General features: G+C 46.8%; 1 protein-coding gene across 2 annotated transcripts in view; it reads left to right on the forward strand.

The window, feature by feature from the left end:
- Window positions 1–11365, forward strand: part of GPR156 (G protein-coupled receptor 156) — a 33233-nt gene extending 21868 nt beyond the window's left edge. For both annotated transcript variants that reach the window (XM_067546002.1, XM_067546003.1), the window contains exons 8-9: window positions 6846–7007; window positions 8326–11365. In XM_067546002.1, coding sequence (XP_067402103.1) covers window positions 6846–7007; window positions 8326–9726 — 1563 coding nt within the window. In that variant the 3' untranslated portion in view covers window positions 9727–11365. The remainder of the gene's footprint in view (window positions 1–6845; window positions 7008–8325) is intronic.
- Window positions 11366–25762: the final 14397 nt, after the last annotated feature.

A 25762-nucleotide genomic window follows, 5' to 3' on the forward strand; every position in this document is an offset into this window, starting at 1 on the left:
CTGTGGCAATGAGGAGGAATTCGTAGCTACAGGGTTACAGCGAACTCTACAGGACCTCCCCTTTGAGGGAACATCCCTCTTTTCCGAACAAATGGATTAAAAAAGTCACAGATTGAAAGACTCGAGGGCCACCAAGTCTCTAGGGCTTCACATCCCGGCCCCTCAGAGGAAGCACTACAAGCCGCAAACCATGCCTCATTTTTATCAGTCACAACCTATGCAGGATTATAGCGGAAGATGCAGCAAGAGCGATAAGAAAAGGCCACCCTCTTCATCTACCCAGGGTCCCGGGCCTGCGAGGCAATCATCTGGGTCAAAGCAGAACTTTTGAGGGTGCACCTGAGGGTGACCCCCTAAGCACAGAGTCTGGATTCTGTCCCCTTATGTTTTTTGGACCACTCATCCCACTTCTATCGGGCATGGGCCCAGATTACTTCAGATCGGTGGGCACTAACACGATAAAACTGGGATACTCCCTACAGTTCAGTTATTCCCCTCCTTCCCACCTTCCTTCCCCGTCCCTCTTCAGGGATCCTTCTCATGAGCAACTTCTAATCCAAGAGGTGCGAACGCTCTTTCAAATGGGAGCAGTCGCGGAGGTTCAATAGTGGTCTGAGACCCATCCTGGACCTGCGAAACCTCAACAGATTTATGAAGAAGCCAAAGTTCTGCATGGTCTCCCTGGACCTGGGAGACTGGTATGCTGTCCTTGACTTGAATGACACTTCCTTTCACATCTCAATGCTTCTGAGCGACAGAAAATTCCTACAGTTTGTAGTGAACCAGGTCCACTACCAGTTTACTGTCCTCTCCTTTGGCCTGTCAGCAGTTGTCATGGCTTTCCTGAGGAAGCAAAGCGTCCAGGTTTACTCTTACCTCGACGACTGGATAATCAAGGGCCGCACCAGGGCACAGGTGGAGTCGGAGGTAAACTTGATATGGACAACTTTCCACAGGTTTGGCTTCTGATAATTGTACAGGAGTCAACTCTCTCACCTGTTCAGAGGATATATATTGTTCATAGTACTCGACTCGGTCTAAACCAGAGCCTTTCTGCTGGAGTCTTGATTCAGGGCTATGGGCACCATCATAGAGGGCCTCAGAAACCACCCTACTACCACAGCATGACGTTGCCTGAAACTTCTAGGGCATATGGCCGCCTGCACATACATCGTGCAACATGCAAGATTAAGGCTCAGTCCTCTCCAATCATGGCTAGCCTCAGGGTATTGGCTAGGCCAAGACAGTTTAGAAATGGTGGTCACACTCCCTTCTTTGTGGCTTGGAGAACTGAGATATGAAAGTATGCATCCTTCAAGTCAAGGGCGGAATACCAGTCTCCCAGATCCAGAGAAGAGGTCCTTTTCTCCAGACAATATCCCTCACTGTCCCTAGTCATGGATGCATCGGCAATGGGGTGGGGAGCTCATCTATGGAGACTCAGGACCCAAGGTCTCTAGTCCCAGGCATTGCTATCACTGCACATCAGTGTCAGAGAGCTCGGAGTAGTGCGGCTAGTCTGCCAAAGCTTCCAGTCTAACCTGGACGGCAAATTGTGTGTCAATCATTACGGACAACATGACAGCAATGTTTTATATAAACAGACAGGGTGGAGCACGCGCCTCTCCCCTGTGCCAGGAAGCCCAGCACTTGTGGTTATTCCGTATAGCCCACTCAGTACATCTCAAGGTCTCCTATCTCCAAAGATCTCAGGACGAGTTGGCGGTTTGTCTCAGTAGATCCTTCTACAACCCTGAGTGATCCATTCACCAAGACATCATGAAGAGCATCTTCCAACAGTGAGGCGTTCCTCATACAAACTTGTTCGCAACAAGACACAACAGGAAGTGTCTTCAGTTCTGCTCCATGAATCACAGCCTGGGCTCAGTCCCTTCTCCCTTGGAAAGGCCATCTTTTCCTATGTATTCCTGCCCATTCCACTCATACATAGAGTACAGCTGAAGGTCAGGAGGGTGGGGACTTCCATGACCATGTTAGCTCCAACCTGGCCATATCAACATTGGTTCACCACCTTTCTGGATCTTTTGGTGGAGACTCCCAATCAGCCTGCCTCTTGATCTGATTACCCATGATCATGGTCGCCTTCAGCATCTGAACCTTGAGACTCTAGACCTCACAGCATGAAAGCTCCATGGCTAAACCCCCTGGAGTTAACATGTCCTAGACCCGTTAGAGGGGTCCTTCTTGGGAGCAGAAAACCATTCACTAGAGCCACATACTGGCAAAGTGGAATTGGGTCTCAATTTGGTCTATGCAGAAAGGTGTTTCACTCACACAGTCACCAACCCCTTTCATCCTGGACTGCTTGTTACACACAAAACAGCAAGGACTATTGGTGTCATCAATCAAAGTCCACTTGCTTGCGATTTCGGTGTTCCATCCCTGGTTCAACAACTGATCAGTCTTCGCCAACCCAGTTGTCAGCCATTTTCTCAAGGGTCTGGACAGGCTGTACCTTCAGATGTGACAACTGATCTCTCTCTCTGGGATCTCAGCCTAGTCCTGTCAAGACTCATGGGCTTCCCATTCGAGCCCTTAGCAACATGCTTTCTGTTCTACTTGTCCTGGAAGGTGGCCTTTCTGGGAGCATCACATTGGCCAGAAGGGTCTCAGAGATCGAGGCCCTCAGTTCCAAGCCGCCATACATGATCTTCCAGAACAAAGTCCAACTCCTCCTCACCCAGCCTCCCATCTGAAGATGGTCTCTTCATTCCACACGAACCAGGACATACTCCTCCCGGTTTTCCACCCGAAGCCTCCTACCAACAGCTAAGAGCAGAGACTTCACTCCCTGGGCATCAGGTGTGCACTTGTCCTGTACATTGAAAGGACAGTATCTTTTGGAAAGACCATGCAACTTTGTGGCAATAGCGGACAAGATGAAAGGCCTGCCAGTCTCATCCCAGAGAATTTCATTGTGGATCACATCCTGAATCCATGCATGCTATGACCGGGAGAAGGTCCCTGCTCCTGCTCTGACAGCACATTCCACCAGGGCGCAAGCATATTCAGCTGCATTCCTGGCACAGGTCCCGATCCAGGATATCTGCAGGGCTGCAACGTGATCTTCAGTCCACACCTTTGCTTCACATTATGCCATTACTCGGCGAGCCAGGGACAATGCCGCATTTGGCAGAGCGGTGCTGCAGTCTGCATGCCAATGAACTCCGATCCCTCCTCCTGCACAACTGCTTGCGAGTCCCCTACATTGGAACTGACATGAGCAAGCACTCGAAGAAGAAAAATGGTTATTACCCTTTTGTAACTGTTGTTTTTCAAGATGTGTTGCTCATGTCCATTCCAAGACCCCTGCCTGCCTCTCTGTTGGAGTCAGCCGGCAAGAAGGAACTGAAGGGTTGGCCGGGCCCTATATACATCACCACGAGGACGCGATTCCAGGGGGCACCAGAGCCGACTTGATAAATGCCACTACAGGAAAAGCCTTCCAGTGCTGGAGCATTTGGTACGCACGCACCTACATTGAAATGGACACGAGCAGCACATCTCGAAGAACAGCAGTTATGAAAGGCTAATAACCGTTTTGTACTGCTGGTGAATCTATTCTGTTCTGATGAGTTTCTTCTACTGTGCCCATCACCCTAGTACTCAGCACCTGACAGCCTCTGCTCCGTCACTCTTGTTCCCCTCCTCCGTGTCTCTCTCTCTCTCTCTCATAGTATTTCTCTTCCAGAGAAGCACAGCAGTGAGCAATCTGGGTGCTGCAATGCAGGCAGGCAGCCTCACCAGGCTCTGATGCTTCCTAGGCTGACGGTGGATTTTGCTGTCCCCTGGGACGTCGGCCCTTCTCCACACTCCAATAGCAAAGCCCAGCCCTCCAGTGGGGGAGGGAAAGGAGATGGAGCTATTTTAAGAAAAGCTATTGACAGGGCTGTGTTCATTGCTTCCTGTGTATTTCAGGAGGAATCTAATGTGCTAGGCCACAGACAGTGTTACTAGGCGAAATCCCCGTGTTGCTATATTAAGAGGAAGAAGAAGAAATGGGTGGTTGTTGGGTTTTATATTTGTTAGAACATTTAGGGCTCAAGGAAATGAGCCAGGGGAGGGAGGAAAAGCTGATAGAACTGCCTTAAACCAAGCATAGGAGAGAGTGGCTCTGTGCAAGCACCCCTCAATCCTGATCTGCCGCCCCCCTGCTACTCCATCTGTGAGCCCCATATAGCTCCATCAAAATACCTCAGTCCTAACCTACAGCATCTCCTGCTGTTTCTGTACATCCACCTGTACACTCATTCCTGATCTGCATTATGATGCCTCCCTCTGCTACTTGCATCACTCCCCAAACACAGTTCTGTCTCAAACACTGAAATCTGCTACTCCATAAAGAATCCAGCCAGACAGTGCTTTGCCCTCCTCTAGCACCTTCACTCACGGAGTTTCATAAACACGAATAAACTTCACAACCCACTGGAGGTCAGGACGGTCTGTGAGCCCCATTCTACAGATGGAGGAAACGGAGGCACAGAGAGAGAGGAAGCAGTTTGCCTGAGCCCACACAGCAAAACCATGGCAGAGCTAGAAATATAACCTGGAACTCTTGATTTTCAGTTTCCATCTTCTACCACTAGATGACAGTTTTCCCTACAAAATCACCTGAGTGAACCCTGCCTTCACTCCTCTCTCTACCTTCCCCAGATTGTGTAGTCTGTCTCCTTGGGCTGCCAGTTCAGTACGGTGCATGCTGCACTCTTACCTCGCACCTGCTCTGATGAGGACACTGGTGGTCAAATGATGAGGAAGGACAGGAGAAGGATAATATATTGCTGTGCACGTGGGCCCCACGAAAGCAATGATCAAGACAGTGGAGAGGAGACAAGAACATAGCAGCAAGATTCCTGGGACAGGGGGAAATCTGACTAAGGGGGTAACGGACCTTGTCACTTGTTTTAATCTGGATTAGGCTAGTAGGGCCAAAGGTCATCTCTGGGGGTCCATTAGAAATGAATTAATGGACAACCGACCACATCACAAACGACACCATCACAACTGACGCTTGCAGTCTCAGAGGGGGAAGCACTAAATGGACCACTGAGTGCCCTTCTCACCCCTAGGGAGGGTATTTTTTGTTTAGGGCTGAGGCGTATGGGTGGAACAGAGGAAAGTTGACCTGCTGCCATCTGGGTAGTTCATGTTCTCTGGTTAAAGGCAATTCTCCAGGCTTGTTGATCCATTCATTGCCTTTCATCAGCACTATAATGTATATTAAAAAAAAATTTTTTTTTAAGTTAGTGCAATTTTTTAAAACAACTGTTTAGGATCCCGTCTCATGACAGCGGTACACAAAATAATGAAGTGCAGAGAAAGGGTAAATCGGGTGCTCCTCTTTACTCTCTCATAATACAGAGTTAGTGCAACTGATTAAAAGAAAAACGTTCTTTTGCCCATTGTATGCTAACCCCATGGAACTCACTGCCACTAGTTATCACAGAGGCCAAGAATTTAGCAGAATTTAAAAAAGGATTGGCATTTAAATTGATAACGAAAACATCCACGTTTGCTATCTGTGATACATAAATGTATAAACCCTCATGCTTCAAGGCAAAAGCCAACCACTGACAAGGGTTAGGCAGAAACATTTGCAATACGCAAATTATTGCATAATTGTCCATTACAAAGTTTCTTGCCCCTTTCTGTGAATGCCTTGGTACTTGCCACTGTTGGAGACAAGATACTGGACTGGATGGACTGGGGCTGATCTGGGCTGGCAAGTCTTATGTTTCTCTCAGTACCAGAATTCATGTGCAGACTGCAGCATAACAAGTAATTACAATTTATACCCAAATATTTCTGAATAATTCCCCCCTTTATTTCTTCCTGACATTGTGAGATCAGGCCAGGTGCTTTTTTTCCCTTCTTCTTCCGGAATTTATGTCCTCAATAACTTTGTCTAGAGAGGGCTGGAAGTTGCTCTGTGATAGATCAGCTGTGTCAGGGATCAGTTGCTGCAGTGAAACTGCAGAATCCTGATTAGCTGAAATGTAAACTCTTTGAAACGGAGCAGATCTTCTCTGTAAAGTGCTTAGTAGTCTCCTGGTGCTATTCAAATAATAATAATAATAATTAATATATATTCCAAGTAGTGAAGGAGGAGCTGATTTCCAGCTATTTAGCTGCACCATGCAATTCATCAGGGTTCCTGCATGCACAGTTGTTCTGTTGCTGATCTAGGAGCTTGAGCATTTTATCTAACTCAAGCTTTGTAATTCACCTTTTGTCTTGTCGGCTTGATTTTCCTGATAGTTTTGCTCTTCCATCACTCATCTGAAACCGATGAACAGCTGGAGCCTGGGTGCACTAGGTTTTCATTCTGACACCAGTAAAAAAGCAGATATTGAGCGATGTTGGTTTTCAACATCTCATTTATGACTCAAGATTAAGAAAGTGTGTGTGAGACATTGACTATTTCTGAGTCACAGGGGCCCTGGTTTACAACACGGTTAAAGACCGTAGCATAGGCAGGATCTAAGAGTCTCTACATAAACAGCTAAAACCAAAGGCATCGCAAAGCTTTATTTCAGCCATGTGGATGTGGGTAGGTCCAATCTACACTACATCTTTGAACTGTGGTGTTCCTGTTATCTCTGGCAGGCTACACGGGGTGGGGGTCAGGGGAGGATCAGGAGCCATGTGTATGAATTTACCCCTTTGTCTCTGTCTCTCTGCATGTCTGTGTCACGCCCTCTCTTTGTCTCTCTCTCTGCTCTTTGTGTGTGTGTGTGTCGCTCTCTGCATCTGTCTGTCTGTCTCTGTGTGTATATATAATTTATATATTTCATGTGTATATAATGGATGCTTGCACTCAACAGCTCAGGCAGTGGAAAGCCTTTGAAGAAGAACAGAACCAAACCATTATCCACATGGCAAAATATTTTACTAGCCCCAGCAAGAGCTTTCACTCCATGTACAGTGAAGAGCAGATCTGCCAGCTGATAGGGGAGAAGAACTCCATGAAACGGCTGCTTACTGAGGTAATCTGCTCTCACAGGCAGCTCGTGCTGGTGGAAAGAGCAGTCCTAGCTATTGATCTCCCTGTGGCTCAGTGGCCAGCTTCTGTTTTCCTTTCTCTGCTGTGCTTTCTCCCCGCCTCCTCCTTTGTCTGCTGAAGGATCTGTAGGTTACAATACCCTCTGTCACAAACTGATCAAAATTGACATTGCCCATTGCATCAGTTTCCCTCAAGAAATATTACATGGAAAGGAATTTTTTAAAATGATTTTTTTTACATCTTTTCACCAGCTAATCAAACTTGGTGTATAAACTGGGGCAACTGGCAGAAAACTGGCCTGATTTTTCAGTGCACTCACAAAGATCCAATTTAGAGGGGATGTATCCTGTCCCAAAAGGTCTTCACACTCCTTTACAGTTTTCTCCAAACTATACACCCAGAAATGCTTTGGCTGTTAGAACGCCATTATGATCGAATGTAATTGCTTCAAATGTTTCTGTATGCAATCTCTCAAACATCCACATCTTGCAAATGTTCAAGGACGTGTTGAGGTGCATCTAGGAAAGAAACGGGCTGTATATGCTTCATGTTCCCTTTTAAAGGTCTCATCGTTCTGCTGTTTCAAATTTGTATAATTTTTTGAATTCTAGAAGCTAATGGGGTGGAAGTGTGCAGGGCTGGAATTCTAGAATCGAGAGGGGATGGTTCTAGATGGGCCTTTGAATGATTGCACCTGGATTCTCCTCTCTGTACAAACAAGTGCAATTTTCATACTGCAGTGTAATTGTTTGTTTCCCGGTGATTAAGCCTCAGCAGAGCAATTTTTCCCTGTTGCATGCTGGGTTTTCTGAATGTCCCACTTTTTTGTCTCTAAGACACTCACCTATTCTAAATAGACAGCTCAAAGACCAGACCTACATTCAAAAATTAAGTTGACTTAGCTGCATCACTCAGGGGTCTGAAAAATCCACACTCCGGAGTGATGTAGTTAAGTCAACCTAACCCCCGGTGTAGTTAGTGCTAGGTCAGTGGAAGAATACTTCTGTTGACCAGCTACCACCTCTCAGGGAGGTGGATTACCTACGCAGATGGGAGAACCTCTCCTGTCAGTGAAGTGAGTGTCTACACTGAAGCACAACACAGCATAGCTGCAGCATTGCAACTGTGCCACTGTAGCATTCCAGGTGTAGACAAGTGCGAAGTCTGCCACTCTAGCATTTCCTCTGAAAACCAGACTGACTTCCTGACCCGTTTGCCTTTAAATCCTCAGCATTTATGTAGCATTAGCATTGTTTCCTGCACCAAATGTGATGTATTTATTTATTTGTGATTTGTTACAGAAAAATGCTGTGATCGAAAGCCTCCAGGAGCAAGTGACCAGTGCTAAGGAAAAGCTGATGAGGCTGATGTCTGCAGAGTGCAGCTGTGATTCCATGGACCTCCCGGTTCCTTCCACATCCATCTCCATCTTACCTCAGAACACAGATAACCATGTTGAATCCAGTGGTTGTGCCATGGAAGCTGAAGGGCTGCATGGAGACTATTTTCCCCCTCGTCAAGAACAGAGCCCTTGGCAGTATCCCTGTCTCCCAGATACACAGTGCAGTCCAGTGATTGCTAGTAAACAAGATTGTGTCAGTACCATCCAGAACCTTAAACATATAAAACACCAAAACACTCCTCCAGAAGATCTTGGTTGCTATAAGGCACCGCTTTGTAACCCTATAGACATCTCCAAATGCAGCTCTAAAGATGTCCAAGAGCAATGGAGTCCTCCATGCAACAAGAAACATATGGACAATCTGCCAGTACCGTTGAGCCAGAATCTCTTAGCAGTTGATGGGAGAGCAGAGCAACCAGACAACTCAGCAGCAACCAAGGAGCAGCCTTCAGAGGTCAACTATGTGAGCAGCGAAAAGTTGCGGGAAATCTTGCAAGAGCTAAGCACTGGCAGCATGGTTAGTGCCCAGGCGTCACCCAGGGGGCCTAAGCAACCCAGCCATGGTGCAGAACATGAAAAGAGGGCAGCATGGAGACCCTGGGAGAGTTACACAGCCACCTGCACTTACCTTAGTCCTTACAGGACAAGACGACGACGACGAAGAATCCCAACCCATCCACCTTCCACCTACTTTCCTGCGTCCGTGACCCCACCAGCTTGGTACCTCATGAACAAGGCAGTCAGCAGGACACAGAGTGGACAGGGCACTTGGAGCCGTGATGGATTAACACAAGCCTCTCAGGTTAAAGCATGTGACATCAGCGATGTCCTCTACCAGCCATCGCCCTCCTCATCAGTCGTCAACAGTATGTGCAGCTTCCAGCTGGAGAACAGGAAGAACTGGCCTGCAGAACAAAGCAGTGAAGGGAATGGCCAAGTTTCAAACCAACACCAAGGCTCTGCCCCGGTGAAGAATCACAATGCTCTGCTCTATCCCCACAGTCCTCTCAGTCCCCAGCAGCAGCGAGGGGGTGCTGGGAGGGACTTGGAACAACCTCTTGTGCCCTCCCTGTCCTTTTATCCAGATTCTGACTCCAGCAGCAGCTCTGAGGAGATGCTCGGCTGCTGTCAGAGGCCTCACTGTGAAATCTGCTTCCACAGCCCTTGTGACTCCAGTGACAGCTGCACCACTGACACAGACCCCGAGCCTGACGGGTCCTTAGCCTACTGGGCAAAGCTTTATGGCAGGCCTCAGCCCATTGTCAACTTCAAAGATGATCTGAAACCCACGTTGGTGTAAATGTAAATGAAGACGTCCTATTCCAAAGGTGGGCATCCCCCCCCAGACATGCTGCATTTTAAACCGTGCAGAAGGAATGCCCTATCTGAGGGAAGCGGGAATAGGTTATAAAGGCCCAGATTCACAAAGCTGTTTAAGGGCCTAATTCTCATTGAAAGCAATGGGGGTTAGGTGCCCAAATACATTTGTGAATCTGGACCAAAGGCTTTACCTGTCTAGGTCGGGCATGACTGACGGTCACAACCATCAGATCGCTGATTAGTGATATAATGTGAAATGAGTTGGTGGTTGTAGTCCAGTTGCTATGGACAGGTGCCCACATCACATACAAACTCATCACACTAATGGGCCTTCTTGCCAGCACTCTGAGCAGAGACGTCAAGGTTTGGATTGATCATGGAGACTGTACTCCCCTCTCATCATAATTTGCACAGGTGGGGAGCAATGTTTGGGGAATCTTGAATAGCTCGTACCCATACCATCCTTGCTCTGTACAGCACACAGCCAAACAGAGACCTTCAGTCCCCCAGGGCTATCAGTCGGGAACCTTTCACCACCACGACATTCAATTAGAAAATAAAAAAGAAATTTGGGATTATTTTCACCTTGAGATTCATCCTTAATGTACTAGTCTCCCAGCACGGCAAGAACCTGGGAGTGGCAGAAAACACTAGACTTTCTATTTTTGTTTTGTGGTCTCTGAGCAAGCTAATGAAACCCAAGGCTGACTTCTCCAGATCTGACTTTGCATTTCATTCCGTTTAAATTTACTGCAGCAGGTAGACACTGGTCAGAGATGAAGGGGGAAAGCTGAAAAAGCTTGAAGGTGCTGCAGATGATTTTTTTTAAAATTGGGTTTGTGCCCTTTCGTGCTTCTTTATGGTGGACACAATAGGCTTTTGAAAGGTGTGGAGTTTCTTAATATTTTTTGCTTCTCTTTACCTTCAATGTATCAGGAATATCAAATCTGGTATCCCTGTTTTTGCTGGAAGACCTCCTTGGGGAGACAATCTCAGATAATTATCGTGAGCTGCCGCATCTTCACGTAAGAGGATGGGGTGCTGAAATGTTGGCTGAACGGAGGGCTGTGTTATACAGGCATTAACAAAAATCAAACAGCTTTAAACAAAGGCAGCGAAAATCCCCTTTCAGTTACTCTCTTGTCACGTCAGAATTCTGCTAGTGTTCTTGCCCACATCGAATCTTCCAGACTTAACAAGGCCTGGATTTCTAAGGTAAAAACAATCCAAAAAATGTATCTTTTGAGAAAAATTCCCCTCCCCCCCCTTCAGCCTTTCTTTCCATAATAAAGAAACAAACAAGGACACAATCCCAATTTTGTTTTCCTTCACTTGTTACCTCTAACTAACAGTTCCAGGGAACCAGTTTCCCTCCAGCTGTATTCCTTCCCAAGTTACCTCTTCCACAGCTTTCTAAGCAAATGTTTGGGGCTGCCCAGTACGACAGTTCTGTTGTTGATATAATGCATTGAATAGGTGGAACCTACTGACGCAAAGCAATTCCCCAGAATGAACCACATATCCAGGTGCACGAGGTGGGGACGGAACAAAAGACTTTCTCCCAGTGCACCCCTCAGCAGTGGGGCTGGCCACTAGCTCCTCTGGCACACAAGGCACCCTAAGGAAGATGCGGGAGACAGGAGCAGGGTTTAGAAACAGATCTAGCAATATTCACTCTCCCCCTGTTTGCTGGGGAGCCCCAGCAGGCATTAATGCAGAGGGTCTCCCAGTGCTTCCACAGGAGTGGGGCAGAGCTAATTCAGATCTGTGGCGACAAGCCCCAGCTGAGCTCTGCATGGCGAGTCATACCTCTTGGACTGATGTGCAGATGCTGGAGCCTTGTGTAAGTGCATGGTGCATTGGACAGAATTTTCCTGTAGAGGAGTTCATGCTTGCTGATCTTTTATTTATAGCCATTGTTTTTGTGACAGGCTTGAAGCTCAGCTCAGCATAGCTCTGTCTCTTGTAGAGCCGGGATGCCCTAAGGGACAAGTGAAGCCTGCAGAGACCTAAGCAGTGGCCTCTGGATGGCCTTTCCCTGCAAGTGCAGACAGTGCACGCATCTGAAGAACTCAAAACATACAATGTCTGTTCTTCGATTGCTTGCTCGTGTCCATTCCAATGCAGGGCGTGTGCTCGCTCTGAGCACCACTGGCGGAAAGTTTTTCCCTCAGCGGTATCTGTCGGGTTGGCTCCGGTGCCCCCTGGTGTTGCATGCTCATAGCGCTGGTATACAGGGCTCTGCCAACCCGCTGCCCCCTCAGTTCTTTCTTACCGCCCGTGACGGTCACTGGAACTTCAGCTCGTCCTTGCGTTTCCTGCGAGTACCTCTCTCCATGGACTCTGTTTCCATAACTTGTATATAGTTATTTGTAGTGGTTAAGTTTCCATTATTTAGTTAGTAAGTTGGTTAGATTAGCAGACCTGGCTTGCCCTTCCCTGGCATGTCTTGGTCCCCGGAGTTCAAGCCATATGTATCGTGACATAAGCCGATGCCTGTTATCGACTCCCATTCCAGCTGCCTCAAGTCTTTGGGGAAAGCCCACGTGCGGGAGTGCTGCAGAATCTGCAAGGGACGCTAAAATAAGACAGACAGGGACGTCAGCCTTAAGTTTCTCCTCTTCGAGGCAGCATTTCATCCCCCCTCAGAGCTGAGCCATGCCCATTTAGCACGGAGTACTTCGGCCTCAGTAAGAAGTGCCCTGGTTTCTCTGAGAGAAATGCAGTGCCGTTCTGCTTCTCCAGTGCCAACGAAGAACTCTTCTTCTGTTTCCCGGGACGCCTGGTGCTGACAGTCATCCCCGGTGCTGAAGAAGACAAGTCCTGCATGGGGCTCTCAGCACGGCTCTCCGTCTCCAGTGCCGAGGAAGAAACAGAAGAAAAGTGACTGTGAGCGATTCCCCAACCTCAAGGCCCGCCAGCCACCAGCACAATGGCGGATGTCACTACAATAGCCGTTTTGGAACCCCTGGGCTTTTCCACCAGTCCAGGGATCTCAGTCCAGGCAGTCCTACTCCACTGTATCGGAGTCTAGAGCTCTCCCACCACCTCCCTTGGAACAGGGACCAGGTTCTGGTATCGAGCCTGGTGCCGAATTTCAAGACCTGGCACTGTGAGACCCATCCGGTGCTGAGGGCGAGGAACAGTGCCATTTGCCTGTACAGGATTCTCTTTCCTCCCCTCCAATGAGGCGGTGGCAGGAACAAGTATAGCAGCCTTCCAGGATGATTATGGGGCGGACCAGGAGCTTCTCAAGAGGGTGGCTCAAAACCTGGGGATCCAGGTAGAGGAGATCACAGAATCCTCCCAGACCCTGATAGACATTCTAAAGGCATCAGGCCCATCGTGAGTAGCCTTGCCCTTAAATGAGGCCATTTTGGATTCCATCAAAGCATTATGGCAGACCCAGCGTCCCTGCAACCAACACTGAAAAGAATGGAGAATTTGTTCCACACAAAGGGTTCGAATTCCTCTACATCCATCCATCACCAGATTTGCTGGTGGTTTCAGTGGCTGATGAGCGGGAATGGCAAGGTCAGCAGGGTCCAACTCCCAAGGCCAGAGAGATCCCAAAAAATTAGATCTTTTTGATCAGAAGTTCTATTCAATTGGTGGCCTCCAGCTCGGGATGGTGAACCAAAGCCACTGTGATTTTAATTCCTGGAACTCAATGGCAAAATGTAAGGAACTGTTGCCAAAGGAGTACAGGAGTGAATTCTCAGCCCTAGCTGAGGAGGAAAATCGGTGGTGAGGGCATCCCTTCAGGCAGCCGTGGACATGGCGGACTCTGCAGCCTGATCCCTGGCTTCGGCGGTGGTTATGAGGAGAAGCTCGTGGCTGCAGCCCTTGGGCTTACACATTGCAGGATTTTCCCTTTGAAGGCACATCGCTGTTCTCGGAGCAAACAGATGCCAGACAGCACAACCTGAAGAACTCAAGAGCCACCTGGAATCCCTAGGGCTGCATACATTGGCTCCTTCTAGGACACATTATAAGCCCCAACCAACAGCTCGCTTCTTCCCGCCACAGTCCAGACAAGACTATAGTAAGAGAAGGAGTAGAGGCTATAAGAGGAGACCTCCACCCCAGTCCTCGTCTACCTCTGTGCCTGCCCCACCTAGACAATCAGTGGGATCTAAGCAAGCCTTTTGATGGGACTCTTGGAGACAACGTACCAGGACAATGTTTGGATCCAATTTCCCCAATTTTTGTGGACCGTTATCCCACTTCCATTGGGCATGGGCCCTCATTATCTCAGATCACTGGTATACACCCTTCAGTTCATTTGTTCCCCTCCTTTCCACTACCCATCCCTTTTCAGGGACCCTTCTCATGAGCAACTTCTAGCCCAGGAGATGCAGTCGCTCCTGGAGGTGGGAGCAGTGGAGAAGGTTCCACACAGAAAGAGGTTTGACCTATGCAGTCAACACTACCTGTCATTCTAGATTACTTGCTTTACTTGAAACAGCAAGGCCTATCAGTAGCATCTATTAGGGCCCATCTAGCTGCAATCTCAGCTTTTCACCCATGAGTGAGTGGCCAGTCTGTTTTCTCCAATTCTATCTCTAGTTGTTTTCTCAAGGGCCTGGAGCAATTATTATACCCCCAGGTAAGGCAGCCACTCCCTCCCTGGGACCTCAGCTCGGTGGTAATGAGGCTAACAGGACCTCCATTTAAACCGCTGGCAACGTGGCCTCTGCTCCACCTCTCTTGGAAGGTGACCTTCCTGGTGGCCATTACTTCTGCCAGAAGGGTCTCGGAGATCCAAGCCCATACTTTGGAACCACCTTATATGGTCTTCTTCAAGAACAAGGTTCAATTGCGGCCTCACCTGGTCTTTCTTCCAAAGGTGGTCTCACAATTTCATAGTAACCAGGATATCTTCCTACCAGTCTTCTCTCCAAAGCTGCATGCCTGGATGTTAGGTGTGCACTAGCCTTTTACATAGAAAGGATTACGTCTTTTCAAAAATCTGCACAACTCTTTGTAACCATTGCATACAGCATAAAGACCTTCCACTCTCAGCCCAGAGAATTTCATCATGGATCTCTTCCTGTATCCGCACATGCTATGACCTGACAAAGGTCCTTGCTTCTCCTGCCCTGACAGCACATTCTACAAGGGCTCAAGCATCTTCAGTGGCATTTGTAGCTCAAGTTCCTATCCAGGATGTCTGTAGAGTGGCAATGTAGTCATCAGTCCACACCTTTGCATCTCATTATGCCGTCGCCCAGCAGGCTAGAGACAATGCGGGTTTTACAATCAGCATGCCAACGAACTCCGAACCCTCCACCTGCGCAACTGCTTGGGAATCACCTACATGGGAATGGACATGAGCAAGCACTCAAAGAAGAAAAAATGGTTACTGAGCTTCTGTGACTGTTGTTCTTCGAGTTGTGTTGCTCACATCCATTTCCACTCCCCTCTCCCCTTCCACCCAGCTTGCCCCTCTGTCCAAGTTAGCCAGCAAGAAGGAACGGAGGGGGCGACAGGGCCCTGTATAGTGGTGCTATGCGGGCGTGACTCCATTGTGCACCAGAGCCAACCTGATGGATACCACTAAGGGAAAAACTTTCCTGCGGCAGAACTCGTGATGAGCACACACCCTGCTCTGCAATGGACATGAGTAACACGTCTGGAAGAACAATAGTTATGGAAGGTTAGTAACCATTTTTTCCTCAGTCAAGTCCCAGCAAATCTCAGGGGATGCTCATGTATATGCAAATCAGGGGTAGCCGTCAGAGCTCTGGGCAAATTGCCAGGGAGTTCCTTAGTGTTGTAACATTGGGGCAACTCTGAATTACTGTTTTACAGGTCCCTGAGCTTCTTGTGGGTATTTTACAAGAGGCAAGACAGGGAACGTTATTTAGGCATAGAGCAAACGGTCCCTGAGTCTGGAAAAAGTATCTGTAGTTCTAAACTGTGACCACGAGAGGCTGCTGCCGCCACCGCCTTGCTTCCTTTCCCAGCTCTCCATCCCTTTGCTGGGTGGCTGAATACAGGAGGGAGAGCCAGAGCGGGGAGGCAGCAGCGGCATGCATCCCACCCCCACCTCCGTGCAGCAAGTGTGTGACACACATGGGAGGTTGGCTCAGAGACTGAACTGAACCACCTGGCCCCCCCATCACCTGACCAGGGTCAGGGTTACAAAAGGTCCGTAGCCCTGTAATGTGGGAGGGGTTGGTGTCTACTGACTGCAAAGGCTACCCCTAGATATGTCTTCACTGTACAGTTAACCTTGGCTGTAATCTGGGTTTTAGCCCAAACCCCCGTGCCATCCACACCCACTAACCTCTGACCCGGGGTTGTAGTTGCTATAAGCCCCGGCTAGCTGACCCCGCGGGAGAGGAGGGGGTGGTTAGAGCCGAGGCCTTCCTTAGAACTTTGTAGTGAGGGCGCAGGCTAAATCACTCGAGTGCTGAGAGCCTCTCAGTGCCATCCCACTGTTCCCCTTTAAGGACAGTCAAGTTCTCCTGCAGTTGACTGGGAAAGAATCCCAGCGCATTTGAGTACACAGAACTGCGGGCTCTGCCCCCAGCACACACAGGCAAGTGCAGAAACAGTGAGGACACAGTAACGGGGTAGGCCTTTGTAGTGTGGCTGCTCACACCCAGGCTAGGCTAACAGGAGTGCCAGCCACCCCAGTGAACTAGGCAGTGAAGACGCACCTTGTGCGCAACACCTACGGCAGCCGGCAGCCTGGTTGGGGAAGCAGTAAGAAGAAAGAAAGAGGTGGCACCCAGCGAGGAAAGGGGAAGGAACAGAGCTGGGAACAGAGCAGGGATGCCCCAACCGTGTGTGTGGACCAAAGGGGGACGTGAAGGGAGAGCAATGGACAGGACTGTTGTTGGGTGACCAGATGCCCTGAAGAACTGAAAATGTCCCAATTGTAAGGAAGTGCCCTGGCCTGTCAGTCATTCTTACAAAAGTCAGGGAGGGGCTTGCATGGCTTTGTGACCCCCCCCAGAAGAATGCTTTCTAGCTTTGCTGTGTTGCCATCAGTGGCTGCTCAGGCTGGGGATGCATTTAAGCCCCGTTAGCCCCAACTCCCAGACCCCTTTTCACAGCTCCCGACGGGAGGGACATTCGCAGAATGAGAGAGCAGTCTAAATTCAGAAAATGGGGCGGGCGACAGAGGAGGCACTTGGCAAAGGGAGTCAGGGTTTGGAACGAAAGGCCAGGTGGAGCACCTCACCAGCTGCACCCTCCTCGCTGACACCCACCCAAAACGTTTTCTGTGCAACACCCACTGCTTGTAGCAGGCAGCAGTCTCTCACTTCCAAAATTTGGTCAGCCTCCACCGCTGTTGGATGGTGAGAGGAAGAGAAGACACTCCTCACTGGGGCCAGCATTAGAAGGGGGAACATCAGGAGAAAGAGAAGATGGTGATGCCCTGTGAAAATGCCCGAAAGGATGATTCCCATTTCATCCACCCCACTGAAGACACCAGACTACTGATCATCCCCTGAATGCAGCGGAGGAAGTAGCAGGCCAGCAGGCCTCTTCCAAGCAAAACATTGGTTGGTCATGAGATGGAGACCCTTGAGGCATCACCGGTTTGGATGCTTCTCTAAACTGACCCTGATCTCTCCTCCATTGGTTCCTCCCATCACTGGTTTCTTAGTTATTGTTATGAGAGACAATTGGGTTTTCCTGCTCCTGATCATTTTACAACTTCATATTGCTCTGAGGAAACCTCACCATGTTTTGATGTAACCTCATGGCACAGAAGACGGGACAGAGAACTTGGGAATTAGTGGAGCTTAGCTCTCGCAAGAGAGCAGATGTTTAAGAATGGTTGGGAAACTATCAAAGTTTAAGCCCTACTGAAGTGGATGATACAAAAATTAACTTGAAATTCACCAGCATGCGCACAAACTCCTTCAGAGGTCTCCTGAGCCGGAGCTTGTTTGGTGGCTTGGCCCTGAATTCTCCCCACCCCCCCCAACATGGGGATCTATGAATTGAAAGCTGAATATTTCATATGGACACACATACTATCTACACCCACACAGGGCTGGCCAGAGGCACATACTCTATGTGTAACAGTACAGGATCAATCTGCTCCTTTGGCAACTCCACACATCTGGTTTTAGCCTCTTTCTGTGTCAGGAATATGAATTTGGAGCAGGTGAGGAAGAGTCAAAGATGCTTCGCTGTGCAATGGACAAGGCTGGCTGCAGATGAAAAGGAGGCGGTATAAAGCCTTTTATTATTATGGGGTCCATGTGCTGGACACTATACAGACTCTGAAAAGAATAATTCCTGCTCCAAAGAACTTGTAATCGAAGACTGTCCTCCTAGGAAAGATATGTCTCCTTGCTGTCCGCTGAGCCAGCAGCAAAGAATGTAACCAACTATCACATGGAGATCAAAAGGCAAGATGAGTGATGGGGGAAATATGCTGCCTACTCCCAGCTAGTGGCCAGGTGATCTCTATGTTAATTGTTCCGACTGCTGAGCACAAAGTCCATTGTGTTCACAGTATTTCAGGTGTGTGCATATCTGTGCTTATGTGTGAGCTTTCTGGTTTCTCTGTTACCTGAATATCTACCGAGTAACGCGTGGCAATCCCTTATTTTTCATGCCAGGGTTCTATGTGTCTTTCACAAGGTGGAGAACATTTTAATAGAGAGGTTGTTTCTTCACACCACTTGGCAACTACAGCATTTGCTTACGCTGAAAAGTAACATTAAGAAAGTATTGAATGTATTTTTAGCTTCTTGTAATGCAATTTAGCAGCTGGAAATGAGGAGAGCCAGGGCTCTCTGGTCCACCAGCTCTCTGCAGGCCACCAGTGGTTCACAGACCACAGTTTGGGAACTCGTGATCCATGGAATCCCTTATGTGCTGCTACGCTTTTGCATGCACCAGGTATTGTACTTGTCTGTGGGGTTGGGAACAAGCTGGGAAGAGGACTCTCATGAACAGGGTGTCTCACTACTTTATTTTGTCCAATTAACTTGATTTATACTTTATCTTTGGCTGATTTGTACTTACCATGGTGTCTCTTTCTCTTAGCTTGTTCAAAACGTTTTTGATAAAATGAAAGGTGTTTTTATCATAGTCTCTTGCAGTGACTTTTGTGTGTCTTACTCCCCTGAACGGTGGTAGACCATGGAAGTTAAAAGCCATACTACTAGCCCTTGCAAAGGAATCCTCTGTAGCTCAAGCAGACAGGACTTGTGTTTTAGTAGCAGAAGGTCCTGGGGTCAGTGCCCATTCCTGCGGCGAGGAGCATAGCTGGGGGCCTAAACCGAGGACTGCGTGTCATCCCTGACTCACTGTGCCTCGGTTTCTCATTCTGTAAAATGGGGATAATTTTGACTTTCTTGGTGTGAGGTGTTGGGAGGACTAATTCAGTGGTGTGTGTATCATGCTTTATTATATTTAGTGATTTAAACATTTATATTTGTCATTTATTGATTTTATTTATTATTTGATTATGATTTAGCTGGTGACTAAGGATATGGGGAGACAGTTCTTCCTGCTCGGTAGTCTCATTATATGCCTCTTAGTGGAGAATGAATCACTTCTCTATAGTCCCCATTACACTTTGCATAGCCCAGCTGGACCCAGAGTTCCTGCCTCTTTCCCAGCATGCTGTGTCTGGCGCTAACAAGCCCATATCCAGCCCAGCATGGCACTGTCCAACCCTACTGGGCAATCCGGTGCAGTGAGGCAGTGGGTACAGCTGAGATATTTTAGAAGGATGAGCTGTTTAGGGCAGCCAACTCCTCTGTGTTTCTGCTGAAAAGGATTTTCCAGAGCAGCCTGATAACAACAGCTCCCCCTCAGCTACCACTTGTGGACAAGAGGATAGAAGGGAGACAGAGCATCTCTAGGGTAATGGGGTCCTCTGCAGTGTCCCCAAAGCAAGCTCATTGGGGTGCAAGGGCTGTTCAGATGGGGCAGATTATTAACAATAACTAGCACGTCCATAGCACTCTGCATCTTCACAGCACGTCACAAACAATCAGTCCCCTTATTATCAGCCAGTGGTAGATCAGTTGCTTTATCTCTCTACAATAATGGGGAAACTGAGGCACTGAATGGTAAAGTGACTTGTCCAAGACCAAACAGTGAATCAGTGGCAGACCTGGGGATAAAATCCAGGAGCCCTGACTACTTCAAATCCTGCAGTTTGCCACCATTACAAGGACACAGTCTCCAGGTTAACTCAGAGTCATCAGCCTTCCTTCTAGAAAGCAACATTTAATTGGAAGGGAATTCAGGAGATTCTCCCACAGGGAACGACAGTAAAGTTTCACTTTATATGTCCATTTTGGCCAGTTGGATGAGACAGACAGGCAGCACTAACACAGTACCATTAAGGACACTTGCTTGGATTCTTGATAGCGTATGTCTAAGAAATGAAACCTACTGTGACTCTGTTTAATGCAGCTGTATATATATATGTTATAGCAGCACAGGTAGCAAACTGTTCAGGGCAGAGAACGGCGGAAGGGTTTCGGCAGAGGGCATTGTTGCCCCCATGTAACCCGCTGCCGCCAAAAGTCCTCCCCCTGCCGCGAAACCCCGCCGCCGCCGAAAGTCCCCCCCCCCCTTTTTTTTTCCCAAGTGGTACTCAGGTCAGGTACAGTCAGGTCAATGGTACTTGACCTGACTGTACCTGACCCGAGTGGTACTTGGGAAGAAAAGGTTGAGAACCGCTGATCTACATGATCTAATTCAAATAAGCAAGGAAGATACTTAAAACAGAAAGTTACAGGAAGTAATATGCCACTGCACCATGTATTTGTAGCAATGCTGGGCAGGGCCTTGACTAGGGGGATGCACTATAAATGATTACAATAAAGAAAAGCCCTTATTAGCTATTTTTGAACTGCTTACCCAAATAATAAAGACGCTGGATAAAGACTAATTTTCCTCTGACAGGTTAAATCTCTCTCTCTGGTGGATTATATGGTTGTAAATATCAGCTCATTTTAGCCCCATTACTATGTTTGTCATACAAATAATAACAATCTTACAAGTACTCTCCGGCTTCTTAATCCACTCCCCATGCTGCTCTGATGGATATATTTCCCAGTGCTCATAATAAGGCTATGTCTATACTGATGGGGGCAAATTCGTTGCTGTCAGATCGACTTCTCTGGATTAACTGAGCGGTCAGTGGAGACCCGCTCAGTCGATCCAGAAATCGACATACTAAGACCACCCTCTCAAGTGGTGTAGTGCTGCGTCGATGGGCACGCGGTTCCCGTTGGCGCAGTGCAGTGAAGACGGCGTGCAGAACAGAAACAGAGAGAAGGTGACGGGAGTTACGCAAGTTTTTTGCGTAGCTTACATAACTCCGGTTGACTGCCGCCGAATCTCCGAGGTAAGTGAAGACAAGCCCTCAGTGATATCCACGTGCTCCAGTAAATCAGTTATGCAGTTCATCTTGTCCCTATAACTGCATTAGCTGGTTAACTACTGTGCCATAGGATAAAGCACTTGGGTTAAATTCTGCCCTGCATTGCAAAAGCCCCCAGCTCTCATTAACTTGTACTATAGCTACATAAGCATATCTGAGGACAGAATTTGGCCCTCAAAGTAAAATAAAAACAACAATAAAAACAGTCTTTGGGGGAGAAGTGTGGTCTCGTGGTTAAAGCAAAGACCTGGCAGTCAAGAATCTTGGTTTTGCTTACTGGCTTGTGTAACCGTGGAAAAATCACATACTCACTGACCTTCAGTTAGTGTCTGTGGGAAATGCGGATAATGACGCTATCTAGCTCACAGACCTATTTCAAGGCTTACTTAATACACATTTGCGAAGCATTTTGAGGTCCTCAGCTGGTGGCTGCGCAAGATGTCCCAAACATTATAAGAGCAGCATGAGAAGACACGTTCCTGCTCATTACAGACAATGGGCCTGGGATCAAAATGAGAAATCAAAAATCTCTGCTCAGGAAATGAATAAGCAACCAAAAGAGCATGAGTTGGGGGGAGAAATGAAGGGGGACAAAAAGCAGAGACGAGCACTGTCTTCTCTCCGGAGTGTTCCAAAATAATTTGATTTTAGATAATCACCACTTACTTCTGTGAGGCTCAGTTGTTCATACTGATTGGTTTTAATGAATGCAAACCTACTTCTTTATGTGGTTTTATCATGTATTTGTACATATAGAAAGAGAAAATTCCAGCTTTAAGGGTCACCTGACTGTTGGATCAAATTGGAACGTAACCATAGGCTAACGAGCCAAAAGCCCTTCTCACATTCAGAAATGTATCTGCTATCATAAATTTGGGATTTCTAGCACACACCTAAATGAAGATTTTTGCAGCCGCCACCAGCATTGAAACAACACTAAGAGCAAGCCAGAGAGGTGTGGTGAAGTAGTCCAAAATCTCTGTCTGCCCCTGGGATTCACTGTGCAATCAGACTGCATGTGGCCATGGTCCTGGAAATAAAACAAATGCTGCTATGCTCGATGCAGCAGGGTCCTGTTTATTTTGTGGCGCTGAACAATCCACCTAATCCAGAAAGTCAATACTCTTGCAGCAGCAAGGGGAAAGCTGGATTTCACAGTGACCAAACCCTACCATAGGTATTCGAAATCCAGAAAAAATATTATTTTAAAAAGAATTCATAGGGCATAGGCAGTAACTGCCAACTTATGTATATCTGAAACCTGGCCAACTGAGATTTTGCCTCTCCTTTTACAGGATTATGATAAAATAATTCCCCTTTGGGATCAGTCTGGGCTGTTTTGGGGCAGAGTCAGAAATGAGACACTGACTTTCAAAGATCTTCCTTCCTTCAGGGGTGATGGATGAAAGAACAGGCCACAGCTTCGTTCTGCTGCAACATGTCCAGAACTGTTGAGAGCGATATTTTCATTATAGCAAATTTTGCAATTGCTCAGTGTTTTCCAGGTTTGCAACCTACCTGTGGTTCATAGAAGTAACAGGAATGCTTGGTGACTGTAGTTGTTTTAGTGGGTTGGCTTAAAAAATGGAAGTTGGCCACCAGCAGTTGCTCCTACAACTTGCTGGACCCACCACAGAACTGTCCATGTGCAACATAAACATTGTGGATCTTCCCCCCAAAAATCAGCAAGCCTGACACAGCCCCCAGATCAGAGTATCAGACAGGTATTTAGTAGAGCAAGTGAGATGCTTGATGGGAGAGACCCAAAGGAGTCATTGACTGGGATGGATGTCAGTCAACATATTTCTTTATTTGAAACAACATGTATTTTTGTCACTGTCTATGATGCAAGTCCACCATGGAGTACATAAATATTTTTATGAGTGGGCTATTTGTGACCAATCAATTGATCAAATCAATTTTAGGACTCTAGCGATCAGAAGAAATTGTGCTGTGTACCCTAATCATTACAGAATTTTTCCACCAATAAGAACGTCCTTGTGACAGGTTGAGATCCCATCCTGGGCTAGAGATGGTTAAAGGCCAGGAAGCCACACCTGCTGCACCTGCGCTGGGTTTGGGCTTAAAAAGGGGGAAGTCTAGCAGTGGAGGCAGGAAGGGCAAGCGTGCAGGTAGTTAGTGGTGGTTGGAAACTAGAAGCCTTGCTGGGTAGCAAGGTACTGTCTGTGGCTTGCCCAACTTGGTCACTGAAGGAAGGCTCAAGCCAAGAAGTTAGTGACTGAACCTGAGCTATCTTTATGAGAGGCGTGGAGCCTGGGTGTAATGGCTGACAATAATGTATAAGGACTTGGTATATTCATAGATTCCAAGGCCAGAAGGGACCACTGTGATCATGTAATTTGACCTCCTGTATAACACAGGCCATGGACTGTCCCCAAATAATTCTTAGAGCACAGCTTTTAGGAAAGCATCCAGTCTTGATTTAAAAATTGCCAGCGATTGAGAATCTGCCACAGCCCTTGGTAAGTTGTTCCAATGGTTAAGTATCATCACTGTTAAAAATGTATGCCTTATTTCCAGTCTGAATTTATCTAGCTTCAACTTCCAGCCGTGGGACTCTGTTATACCTTTCTCTGCTAGCTTGAAGAGCCCATTAAATATTTGTTCCCCATGTAGATACTCACAGACTGTAATGTAGTCACTCCTTAATTTTCTCTTTGTTAAGCTAAATAGATTGAGCTCTTTGAGTCTGTTATAAGGCATGTTTTCTAATCTTTAATCATTCACGTGACTTTTCTCTGAACCTTCTCCAACTTCTCAACATCCTTTTTGAATTGTTACACCAGAAGTGGACACAGTATTCCAGCAGTGGTCGCACCAGTGCCAAATATAGAGGTAAAATAACTGTTTTACTCCTATTTGAGATTCCCCTAATCCATTTGGCCACAGTGTCACACTAGGAACTCGTGTTTAGCTGATTAGCCACTATGATCCAAATGTTTTTCAGATACCCTGCTTCACAGGATAGAGTCCAGTGTAAGTGTGTCCTACATTCTTTGTTCCTAGATGCATACATTTAGCCATATTAAAATGCGTATTATTTGCTTGTGCCCAGCTTACCAAGACATCTAGATCACTAGATGTGACCTGTCTTCTTTGTTATTTACCACTCCCCCAATTTTTTGTGTCATTTGCAAACTTTATTAGTGATGATTTTGTGTCTTCTTCCAGGTCATTAATAAAAATATGTTAAATAGCACAGGGCTGAGAACTGATCTCTGCGGGACCCAGTTAGAAACATAGCTATTTGATGATGATTCCCTGTTTATATATTTATATTTTGAGACCTATAAACTAGTCAGCTTTTAATTCATTTATTGTGTACAATGTTAATTTTATATCTTTCTATTTTTTTAATCAAAATGTCACACAATACCAAGTCAAATGCTTTACAGAAGTCTAAGTACTAAGTACATCGACACTTACGTTACCTTTATTAACCACGCTTGTAATCTCATTTAAAAAAAAAAAAAGATAGTTAGTTTGACAGGATCTATTATCCATAAATCCATGCTGATTGGCATTAATTATATTAACCTTCTTTAATTCTTTATTAATTGAGTCCTGTATTAGCCGCTCCATTATCTTGTCCAGGACTGATGTCAGATTGACAGGCCTATTGTGAAGCAAAAGGGATTCTTTCCCCAAGAATCAGGCCTAACACTATAAATAACTGGGTCATCCCATTTACCCTTTTAACATATGGCACAACATTAGTTTTCTTCCAGGCTTCTGGAACTTACCTGGTGTTCTAAGATCTCTTGAAAAATCAACAATAGGCCAGCCCTTTTAAAACTCTTGGACTCAAGTTATCTGGACCTGCTGATTTAAAAATGTCTAACTTTAGTAGCTGCTGTTTAACATCCTCCTGAGATACTAGTAGAATGGAAAGATGTTATATGATATGACTACATCATCTGTTTTTTCCCCACATACAGAACAGAAATATTTACTGAACACTTCTGCTTGTGTTATTATTGATAATGCTATCATTTCCATCTAGTGATGGACCAATACAGTTAGAATTATTTTTGTTCCCAAACTACTTTTTAAAAAAATCCTTATTGTCCTTAACTTTGCTGGGCCTAGATTTTTTTCTTGTGCCTTGGCTTCCCTTACCAATTTTCTACAAGCCTTTGCTTCTGATTTATATTCACTGCTATAAACTATAGCCTGGCAAGGTCAAAGATTCCTGTGTTTTGGGACTTTGTTTTTGAAGGTCTGCTTTCCCCTAGAAGAGGCTGGACACTTTGATATCAACCGGTTAGAGGGCTAGTCTGATATTATGGCCAGATAGGCCACAAGATGTGGGGAGGAAACTGAGGCAGAGTGTCCTTAAGAGGCTGTGCCATGTCATAATCCCCCATTAAGATTTTCACGTCACAGACCTGGGAGCCACTGCAGTTAGTGAGGCACTCACAGACTTTGACATTATATGAGAATTCAGACCAGAAATACAAAAGTGAGGAGAGTGAAACTGGGACTGCAGAAAATAAGGGGCTGAGTGTTGACTGCTGCCTGGAGGTGAAGGAATGTGGCCTCTTAGTAACAAGTGCCTTGAAATGAAAAAAAAAATCTTTATAAAAATAATTACAAGGGTTTATCTATTTCCTTA

This window comes from Emydura macquarii, unplaced genomic scaffold (genome assembly GCF_026122565.2).
Source record: "Emydura macquarii macquarii isolate MOO-44397 ecotype Brisbane River unplaced genomic scaffold, CSIRO-AGI_Emac_v2 contig_1119, whole genome shotgun sequence".
Lineage (NCBI taxonomy): Eukaryota > Metazoa > Chordata > Testudines > Chelidae > Emydura > Emydura macquarii.